Raw genomic sequence first — 11,272 nt, forward strand, 5'->3', positions numbered from 1 at the left:
TGAAGAATGCAAGGAGGTTATTGCCCCGGAGACCAGGGCTGGCAGCCCAAGGAGATGCACACCCTGACCTCTTCGGCTAACAAGAATTTCCTCCCCCCTCCCAAAAAAAAAAAAAAAAAAAAAAAAAAAAAAAAAAAGTGGCAGAACAAAAGCAAAAAATCAGGTCTTGGAGGGTTGCTCCTTTTCTGAGAGGAGGTGAAGGATTTTAGCAGATAGGATAATCCTGATGGTCCTTGTTGGGGCTGCCCAAACCTGCAGTTTAGGGAGGAGAGCAGGAAAGAGATGTGAGCGACTGGACCTCCACACCCGCATGTCCATAGAAGTCCCATGGGCAGCACCCCTGGACTTATCAGAGGAACAGCTACACATGGAGGGGACAGGAGGGGAGAACCACATGTTCAATACCTCTTGAGAATCACTGGCAGTCCTCCACCCACACAGGTTCCAGCATGCTTCCAAGGCTGGCAAGCAACCCACTGCAGGTAACCAGGATGAAGGGTTCTGCACGAGCCACCAGCCAACACCACACAGCAGGCTAACACCATGGACATCACCACCTCAAATAACCTGGGACCCTTCCAGACTCCTGACAGAGGTCCCAGCCCACCTGGGCAGATGCCACTCATGCCTCCGAAACAGAAGATGCCACTCCTGGGACCTTCTCCCACTAGAGGCATCTACAATAGGTGTATTGCTTGCATGAAGGAGTAGTTCATCCTGAACTTCCTTAGGTATCAAAGTATCAGGTATCAAGGATAAAGCAGGTATCAAGGATAAACACCATGGTGAAAGGGAGAGGCTGAGATTCCCCCCTCCCCTACGGGGACAGGATGGGAGAGTTGGGGCTTTTCAGCCCAGAGAAGGCTCTGAGGAGACCTTAGAGCAGCCTTCCAGGGAGCTACAAGAAGAGCTGGAGAAGGACTTTTAACAAGGGCTTGAAGTGCTAGGATGAGAGGCAATGGCTTTGAACAGGAAGAGGAGAGATTTAGACTGGAGGAGAGGAAGAAATTCTTTACAGTGAGGGTGGTGAGACACTGGAATAGGCTGTGCAGGGAAGGAGGTGTTCAAGGCTAGGCTGGCTGAGCAACCTGAGCTAGCAGGAGGCATCCCTGCCCATGGATGATCTTCAAGGTCCTTTCCAACCCAACATTCTACGATTCTATGAAACCCAGCGCCTTGCTGCCGTGTCGGCCTCGCTCTGCTGCCACTTCGGCGAGAATCCAAAGCCTGTTGACACACGAAAGCCCCAGAAGATCTCCCTGAACCTACAAAAACGGCGCTGAAAACATTGGGCGGCGCGGGCCGGCCGCGCAGTGTACACACGGCTATTCAGCCCCTTCCAAACCGGCGAGGCGCCTAAAGGAAACATCTGATAATTAAGGCGATTTTTAACAATAGATAATAATTTGACTATGAATTGTACGGAATGTAATGACTGCTTATTCTGGCAGGAGGAAAAAAAAAAAAAAAAAAAAAAAAACACACACACACACACACACCAGAACTTGCTATGAAGCGGCTGCCAAGGAAAACGATACTCCCACTCAACCCGGACCTCTGCGAGCGCTGCGCTGCTAAACCGCTGCCGGCTGCTAGGACACGGCGCCGCTGCTTGCTGCTGTCGAACAAAAATCCCGCGCTGCGGATCCGTCGGGAAAAAGCTGAGTCCCAGGAGAGGGGTAGCCGGAGCCCCGCCTCAGCCCGGGGGACGCCGCCGCCGGCTCTTGCCGAGCCACGCAGCCGCCAGCGCCGGATGCCAGGCTGCTCGCCGGTGGCCTGCGGGCAACTTGGGACAGGCTGCCAGCTCTCCCTCCCCTCCCCGCTGTTTCCAGTTGCTAAATGACATTAGAAGCAGCTAAAAATACTTCAAGCGAGTCTCTCGTTTAATTTTCCACGCCAGCACTTGGCGTTTGCAGAGAGGACGTTCTCCGACGGTCACCTCCCCACCTACGCATGGTCAGGCAATTGCTCCGTTGATGATTGCTCCGTTGATGAATGCCATGCAGGAGAAACCACCCTGCTTGCCCCCGACCTATGCCTTCACTAGACTAGTCACTGAGAAGAGCTACAGCTGGTGGCCAGGTTGCTGGTGAGGAATCATAGAATTGTCAGGGTTGGAAGGGACCTCAAGGCTCAGCCAGTTCCAACCCCCCTGCCATGGGCAGGGACGCCTCACACTACAGCAGGTTGCTCACAGCCACATTCAGCCTGGCCTTAAAAACCTCCATGGATGAGGCTTCCACCACCTCCCTGGGCAACTTGTGCCAGTGTCTCACCACCCTCATGGGGAAGAGTTTCTTCCTAACATCCAATCTGAATCTACCTATCTGAATCATAGAATGGTAGGGGTTGAAAGCGATCTCTGGAGATTATCCTCCCAAAGCAGGAGCACCTAGGGCAGGTCATACAACACATCCAGGAGGGTCTTGAAAGCCTCCAGAGAAGACGACTCCACAACCTATCTGGGCAGCCTGCTCCAGGACTCCAGTACCCTCACACCAAAGAAGTTTCTCCTCATGTTGAGGTGGAACTTCATCTGTTCCAGTTTGTATCCATTGCCCCTTGTCCTATCACAGGACACCACTGGAAAGGGACTGGCCCCTTTTTGACACCCACCCTTCAGATACTTGTAAGACCTGGTATTACTTGGTTCTTCTCATACCCCAGTGAGCCCAGAAGCTGTCTAGCACAAGTTGACTGAAACAGGCTCAGCAGTGCCAGACGGCACAAGGAACACATCCTGGATGTGATCCAGAAACTTGTTTCTCAGTTGGAAGAAGCTGCATGGAGAAGCCTGTGAAAAACTAAAGAAGTGTCTGCTGAACTTTATCATTAAATCAGAAAAGCAGCCTTCCTGATTGACCAAGATGGCACATCTGGGAGGAGTGAGCAGCAGGACATCAGGATGCCTCTGCCAAAGTGATTTTGGGCAAAACCCCATGAGTCCAAAAGTCAACAGCCAAGTGATTTCCTCTGTCATGGTGAGAGCCACTCTCCCTTGCTCCTAACAGGTAAATGCAGCTGTTCCATGAACTGGGTTTAAACAGAGGCAAAGATCCCATCCAGCATCTTCACAAAGACTGAACATGGAGTACCTGCTTCTGCCCAGCTCCCTGCAGAGGTGGGCTCCAGGCTTGCTCTGTGCTCATCCCCAGCAGGGCAACTCCCACTCAGCCTGCCTCCATGCCACTACAAAAGCAAGACAGCAGTGCCAGGGAGGGGTGCTGCAGGACATTCACAGCTTAACTGATAATGCTTTCCACTAACAGCCAAGGGTTTTTTTTTGCCTTTTCTTTCAGGAAAAGAATCATCTATTTCTTCCAATTAGCAAGAAAAGGGAAGGAATTTCCATCCGTTTAACACCTGAGGGCAAGAAGGAGCCTCCTGAAAGAAACAGTTGGGATTTCTTTGTTTTTAAATCACAGCCACCTACTGAGGGTCTCCGGATGCCACCTCTGGCTTTGCATTTCATTCTGCAGCCTCACCAGACTGGGTAAGCAGTGTTCACTCCCAGGCAGTCCTGCTCCATCACCCAGAGACACGTGGGCTCAATAAGGTAAGATACTTTCCAAGTAGCATATGAACAAAGTGAGCAATTGCAGGCTGCAGGACCAAGACCTTCCTGAGACATGCCCTTTCCTTAGGAAACTTTTAAAGTAACCTCAAAGCCAATTAGAGGCTGGTGCTCTCCCCACATACTCTCTATACATTACCAAGAGTCAAGTTTCACACATGAACCACCTACAACAGCTCTACAGGAGCACCAGCAACAGCAGCAAGATTGCATCTCACCACTGCCATGAGCTCTGCATCCATCACAGGGCTATGGGTGCAGAAGCTGCTGAAGATCACTCGGATACAAGGCATCAGAAAGCCATGACTTAGGAAATGCTTCCCTGCAGATCTGTAGCAGTAAGTCTGTCTTCATACCTCTAACACCAAGTCGGCATAAAAGGAAACAATTTATACATTCCATGCTGCAAATGACACATTTCACACCTCTTATCAAGCAAGTGATGAGCTGACCTGCTGCACACCTCTTTGAGAAATGTTTGTGTACTTCAGCAAGATAGAACCTGCCACTTATGCATATTCTAATTGCATCCTAAACCTAGTCTAAACAAATATTAACTTGAACTTCTAGGTAATTATGGACAAGCAAGAGCCCTTTAATGTGACCAAAACAGCAATGATATAGATAAAGAGACTGCTGGAATGGGCCCTTTCTTGAAAGAAAAAAAAAAAAAAAAAAAAAAGACAAACAGCTGTACACACCTGCTGCTCCAGGAAAAGATAAACATGACCAAAGTCCATACGAGATGCTGCTAAACCGTGAACAACTCCTGTGCCCATCCAGTGAGGAGTTTCACCTGCTGGCATACAGCTCGGTGCAGGGGCACATCTGCCCACGCTGCCCAGCTGCTTCACTTCAGCAACTCAAGGCCAATATCCTATAGGACCAGCAAGCCTTGCCTTCAACAGGAAAGAAATCACTACACTTAGAAAAACCAGTCTGCCACAGCTTTTAAGACACTTTTTGGGGAACATGCTAGAAAGTTTCTGTCTGTGCACCATGACGTGACACACTTCTGTAAGGGAATGGGAGAATAATGGACTTCAGACTTGAGTTCATGCCAGCAGCAACCATGTTTCCATACGTTAACCAGCCAGCACCACAGCCTGTTGAACCCTTTCCAACCCAGACAGCAGAAATCACGTTTCCACCATCACCCCAATGGGATCCTTGTCCAAGCAGAGAGCTCTTTCCCATACTCATTTATCTCGTTCTCAGCGATTAGCCAAGCTCCCAGCTAACTGCCTCCCCAACTCCCTCACCCACCTGAAGGAAAGCACAGCCACTATTATCACCTGAAACTCCAACTGAAATGAAAGCTTTGGCAAGTGACTCGTTTTTCCAGATGCAATACACACAATGGACCTTCCACCCTGGTGTCAGACCTCTGCCTCCAGCCTTATCACAAGTGGCATTTCCTATCCAGCCCACAGCACACCAGTTCCCTGTGCTGAGCCTACAAAGGCAACAGCAGGTGAAGCCCCACCAGCTCAGAAAGTTGAAAAGCAGCAGTGGGATGAGCAGTTAGTGGCTGCCTGTCTGCATCCAGCTGAGTGGCAAGAGGGGAGATCCAGAGCCTCTAAACACCACACACACACCCCCCAAAACCACACAAATCTGCAGGGGAATGTGAAACTGCAGCAGGTGTAGCACCCCACTTGAGGTTTAAATTTAAGCATAGTCACACTTGAGGTAACACCACACTTGAAAGCTGTACACAGCAAACCTCCTTTAAAGGCTTCTACCACCCTCTCTGAAACAGCCCTGTGGAGCAAGATGACACTCAAAACCTAACTTTGCAAGACCTGTGGCTTTCCAAACACCCCACGGCCCTGGAACAAGCAACATAAGCCAGACAACATTTTCAGCCTGTCGTTGCAGGAAGCCCTTCTTTTGTCAAATAATCTTACCTTGCTCATCACATTTCTCTGACCCCACATTTCAAAAGCACAGGGTCAAACTGACAGCAGTTTTAGAGCCTCCAATGGAAGAGCTGTCAGGATGATCTACTCCTGACAATCCTCTAAAGCTCACCAAGTCATCTTAAATGATGTATAAAATAAGGACTAGGTGACTCCTTCCCAATACTAGGAAGGCTGCTCACATCCTGATCCTACACCAACAAGGGCTGGACTCAAATCAAATTCCAGCCTATTTATTAGAGCCCGTTTTACGAAGCAGGGAGGGGGTGAAAGGGGCGAGAGTATTTTAACTGCAAGCAGTCAGACGTTTCTCATTAAAATATTTTCTTGGAGAACTAAACGGGCCTGCAATTTTATTCCAACAGATGTAGGCTAAACGCATATCATTAGCCTGACAATATAAAAGCACAACCCACTGAAATCATTTTAGTTTTGTCAGTGAAAAGGATAATGTATGCATATCTGGAGGGCACACCAATGGTAAAGATTACCCCCAGCTTCTATCTCAGCCGTCTAAAGGTATTTACTTGGGGTCTGTCTGTGTTGTGACAGTGTCCTAGACCGAAATGAATGCCTCTAACACTCCACATTTTTGAGCCATTCAGTCATGCATTTTTGTTATTGTTGAAAAGTAGTGCGAAATTGCAGTGCATGAGCTGGAGTCCTTGGTGGTCTCCGAGGATTCCAGCTAAAAAGGCACTTCCTTTGTTCCGCGGAGAATGCGGTCCAGTAGGTCATTCAGAAGGGGAAATAAAAGCAGCGGCCCTGGGAAGGAGATGAAGGATGAAACAAAAAGAATAAAATGTTTTGGGTGTGAGCACATTAGCTACCATTTCCTACTGCTGCCGGCTGCGAGCACTCCTCCTGTCCCCGGGATGCGCAAGTATCTCGGGACGAAGGTGGAGGGAAAGAAAAAATAAAAGAAAGAAAAGAAAAAGACAGGAAAAGTAAAACATAAAGAGAGAAAAAAAAAAGAAGAAACCATTTCCCAGTCCCTTCGCCAGCAGCCCGCCGGGCCGGCGGCACCGGGGCGGGACGGGGCCGCCCGCCGCCGCCGCCTCACTCCCTGCCGGGGAGAAAGGCAGCCCAAGGGCAGGCAGCGCCCGCTCCGCCGCCGCGCACACGGCCGGGGAGCGCAGCCGGCAACAGGCGCGGTCCCGCCCGCCGCCCCACCACCGGGGGCAGCCCCCAGCGCGCCAGGCTCCGGCCAGCCGCACACCGGATCCTACCGAGCGCCCTGGCAAACCGCGGCGGGATAAGCGTCGAACTCGGGGGCGGCGAACGGAGCTGGGCCGGGCGCCCCGAGCCCAACTCCGGGGCAGAAAAGGCGAACCGAACCGAGCCACGCCGGCGGCCCAGCGCCAAGCTCTGGCTGAGAGAGGAGGCGAACCGAGAAGGGCCAGATGCTCCGAGCACAGCTCTGGGGAAGAAGGGAGGCGAACCGAGCCGAGCCGGGCCGGGCCGGGCCAGACGCTCCGAGCCCAGCTCCAGCGAAGCTAACCGATCCAAGCCGGGTCAGGCGCCCCGAGCCCAGCTCCGAGGTAGAGGAGGCGAACCGAGCCGGGCCGCGCACTCCGAGGCCAGCACCAGCAAAGTGGAGGCGAACCGAGCCGAGCCGGGTCAGGAACCTTAAGTCCAGCTCCAGCAAAGGGGCAGGCGAATCGAGCCGAGCCGAGCCGGGCCGGGCGCCCCAAGCCAAGCTCCGGCAAAGGGCAGGCGAACTGAGCCGGGCCGGGCCATGCCTCACTGTGAGGGTAGAGCCGGGCCGGGGATAATCCGGGCGCACATCCCGCGCTTCGCGGGGCCGGGCCGAGCTCGCACAAAGGCGGCGGCGCTGATTGCGACTCACCGCTGATCTCGTAGCTGGGCGCTTCGCTCTGGCTGAAGCCCTTGGCGGCATAGTGCCTCCGCACTTCGGAGCAACTTTTGGCGCGGGGCTCGGCGGCCAGCAGCAGCGGCAGGCTGAGGGCGGCTAAAGTGCAGACCAGGGGCGGCAAGCAGCCGCGCCGCCGCGGCATGGTGCAGGACGGGCAGGGGCCGCCGCCGGGGCCGGGCGAGAGCGGCCCGAGGCCGGAGCCTGCCCTCCGCCGAGCCTTGCCCCGCCGCGCAGGAGCCGCGCCCGTTACCGTGCACCCCGCTCTGCTGCGGCTCGGCTCGGCTGGCCCGGCGTGCGGCGGCGCTCTGGAAACTTGGCCCGGCAGGAAGCACATGGGGTGGAGGAGGAGGGAGGGAGGCGGGGAGGGCGGCAGCCAAGCAGGAGCGCGCAGCGCCAGGACAAGCCCCTGCAGCCCCCGGGAAAACCAGGAGCTGGGATCCGCCTGCCCAAGTGAGGGGGAGCGGACTGCGAGGCTGTCCGCCCCCTCCGCCGGCCTGGCATGCCCCCGAGCGGTCTCCCCCGATCCCGACTGGGGTATGTTGCGGCCGCGCCCCGCCGGCAGTCCCACCCGGGCCCGGCTCTGCCCGCGGGCACCTCCCCACCAGCCTGGGGACTGCCTGCTCCTCCCCCTTAAGTCACACAGACATTAAAGTTGGAAGAGACCCTGAGAGTCCCAACACCACCATGCTCACTAACCCGTGTTCTGAACTGCCATGTCTACATCTGTTTTGGACACCTCCAGGGATGGGGACTCCACCACCTCCCTGGGCAGCCTCTTCCAATGCCTGACCACTCTTGCAGCAAAGACATTTTTCCTAAGATCTAACACAAACCTCCCCTGGTACAACTTGAGGCCATTTCCTCTTGTCCTATCACTTGTTACATGAAAGAAGAGATCAACCCCCACCTCACTCCAACCTCCTTTCAGCAAGTTGTGGAGAGCAATGAGGTCTCCCCTCAGCCTCCTCCATACTAAACAACCCCACTTCCCTCACCCACTCCTCACCAGACTCTTCACCAGCTTCGCTGCCCTTGTCTGGACGTGCTCCAGCACCTCAATGTCCTTCTTTCAAAACTCAGCCCAGCACTCAAGGCATGGCTTCACCAGTGCTGAGTCCAGGGGGACAATCACTGGCCTGCTCCTGCTGGTCACACTATTGCTGATTCAGCCCAGCTGTTGGCTTTCTTGGCCACCTGGGCACACACTCACTCATGTTCACCCAGCTGTTAACCACCACCCACAAGCCTTTCTCTGCTGATCAGTTTTCATCAACTCTGATCCAAGCCTGGACCATTCATGGGGTTGTTGTGACCCAGCATTTGGCCTTGTTGAATTTCATACACTTGGCCTTGTGCCATCAATCTGTCCTGGCCAGGCAGCTCTGCAGAGCCTTCCTGCCCAACAGCACACTAACACTCCCTCCCAGCTTAGTGCCATCTGCAAACTTACTGAGAGTGTCTCAATTCCCTTGTCCAGATCATTGATGAAGATATTAAAGAGAACTGGCCCCAGTACTGAGCCCTGGGAAACACCACTTGTGACCAGCTACCAGGTGGGTTTAACTCCATTCACCACATTTGGCCAAATGCTGGAGCTGGGTCTGAGCATTCCCAGCCCATGGGGTCTTCCTGCCTGACATCCATGCTCCCATTCATCCCTCCTCCAAAGTGACCCACAAAGGAATGAGGAATTCCCTGGTAAGGATTGGAGAGGGCTGGGTTGGCTGTTGATCCTTAACTGGAGTTGAAGGTGGTTCAGCTCTGCTACAGCTGTAATAGGTTCACTAAGCTGATGAAATCTGACTTTGCTGTGACAGGTTTGAATCATGTGTGTGAAAGACTCCTCCAGCTCAACTGTTTTGTTTTGTTTTCACCAATCTTCTGTTTGCAAGGGTTTGGCAGGACAGAAGCCTCAGAAACAGACAGAAAGGTGCTCTGGCCATTCTTCATACCCTGGCCCTGCACAAAGAACCACACAGAGATGTAAACAAACCTCCACTAACCAACCCCTTGAACCAGGGATTGAAGTCCAGCAATTGCTGCTTGCTCCTGTCTGCTGCAAATCACAGAAATAGCACTGCAAGAATGACAGGCACTGTCGTAATGTCACAGGGCTGTAACGTCACTTAAAAGGTCTGCACAAGGAGACTTTGCTCCCTGTCTGGCTTGGGGAGGTCCTGGTGTCCTCTGGGTATGGCTGCTGCACAGGCATGGAATTGTCATAGAATTGTTTTGGTTGGAAGAGACCTCTGAGGTCACTGATTCCAACCATCGACCTAACACCACCATGGCCATTAAATCATGTCTGAAAGAGCTACGTCTACACATTTTTTGAACACCTCCAGGGATGAGGAGTCTACCACCTCCCTGGGCAGCCAGTTCCAATCCCTGACCACTCTTGCAGCAAAGATATTTTTCCTCATCTCCAACCTAAACCTCCCCTGGCACAATTTCAGCCATTTCCTCTCATTCTGTCACCTGATACCAGGGAGAGAAGACCTGCCCCCACTTGGCTCCTACCTCCTTTCAGGGGAGTCATAGAGTGAGAAGGTCTCCCCTCAGCCTCCCCTTCTCCAGACTGAACAATTCCAGTTTCCTCAGCCACTCTTCATAAGATCTCCTCTCCAGATCCTTCACCAGCTTTGCTGCCCTAAAAGGCAAAAGGCAGCTCTGTCCTGCTGCAGTGTCTGTGTGTCTACACCCAGGGCTGTGTCTCAGCATGGTATCATTTGCCCCATGACAGTGTCATGGCCTGGTGAGAGCAGTTTCCATGTCACTATGCTCCTTTATTTCTCTCACTGCTGTGCTGGGGAAGGGCTTGACCCTCTTGTTCTCAGCCTCTTTTTCAGAGGAACACTGGTGGGGTGGGAGGAGAAGGCTGTTCTCAGGCCACACTGTCCCACCAGGCACTTCTCCTGGGAACAAGATGCTGGCTCAGCTCTGAGCTTTCCAGCAGAGATGCCAGCAGCTGCCCTGCAGCCTTGGGGTTTGAGGAATTACACCTAAAGCAAGGGAAAGCCACATTGCCCTGCAGCCCAGCCTGGTGTAGCAAGGCTTCTCTTCCAGCAGCGATGGAAGGAGCATCCCCTGTCCCTACAGGAAATGAGCCATGCCGTCCCCAGGGGCAAAGCTGAAGTTTGCTTTATTATGGTTTAAAAGAGTCTCCAGAGACAAATCCTGATGGAATGGGGTGTCGGGATCTCAGTCACCCCTGTCATCTGCCCGGGGCCACTCACACCAAGCTGGTGAGACAAGCCAGGCCAGAGGTTCTCATGAAGTTATAAAGTGTCCTGAGAGAGAATAATCCTCTAGGATCTAGCCCTGCAAATGTATGACTGAGTTCTGGTTTTCAAAGCACTACCTCTCCCTCCCAGCCTTTATTTGAAGAGACAATGTGAATTTTAAAGAGAACTCAGCAGGGAGCACTGCATTTTTTATTCCAAAGTGAGAGAGAAAACGAGAGTGAGAAAGTCTCTGGGGTTAGAGACAGCTTGCCAGTTGTTGTTTCTCATAATCCCATACCTCGGCGGGATTTAAGAAACCTCCTGAAAAACACGGAGGGTTTTGTCAAATACTTGATCAAGTAGTTAAATCAAAGGCTGCAGCAAAACAATGGCACTGCCTGAAATTTTTCATGAAAAACTCTCTTTTTCTTCTTTTCTCTCTTTCTTTTTTTTTTAAGGAAAGGAAAAGTAGCCTTTCTCTAAAAAAAAAAAAAAAGAAGGAAAGAAAAAGAAGAAAAAGAAAATAATAATAAGAAGGAAAAGTCAAAAAGAAAAAGAAAAAGAAAAAAAGAAAAAGAAGGACAAGAAAAAGAAAAAGAAGAAAAAGGACAAGGAAAAGAAAAAGTAAAATAAAAAGAAGAAAAAGGAAAAGGAAAGAAAAGAAAGAAAGTGGAAA

At 52.2% G+C, this 11,272-nt stretch overlaps 1 protein-coding gene across 1 annotated transcript in view; it reads right to left on the reverse strand.

Moving 5' to 3' along the window:
- GPC4 (glypican 4) overlaps nt 1–7,514 on the reverse strand; it is a 107,492-nt gene extending 99,978 nt beyond the window's left edge. Inside the window, exon 1 of the mRNA XM_054388620.1 lies at nt 7,346–7,514. Coding sequence (XP_054244595.1) covers nt 7,346–7,514 — 169 coding nt within the window. The remainder of the gene's footprint in view (nt 1–7,345) is intronic.
- Nucleotides 7,515–11,272: the final 3,758 nt, after the last annotated feature.

This window comes from Indicator indicator, chromosome 17, assembly GCF_027791375.1.
Source record: "Indicator indicator isolate 239-I01 chromosome 17, UM_Iind_1.1, whole genome shotgun sequence".
Classification (NCBI taxonomy): Eukaryota; Metazoa; Chordata; class Aves; order Piciformes; family Indicatoridae; genus Indicator; species Indicator indicator.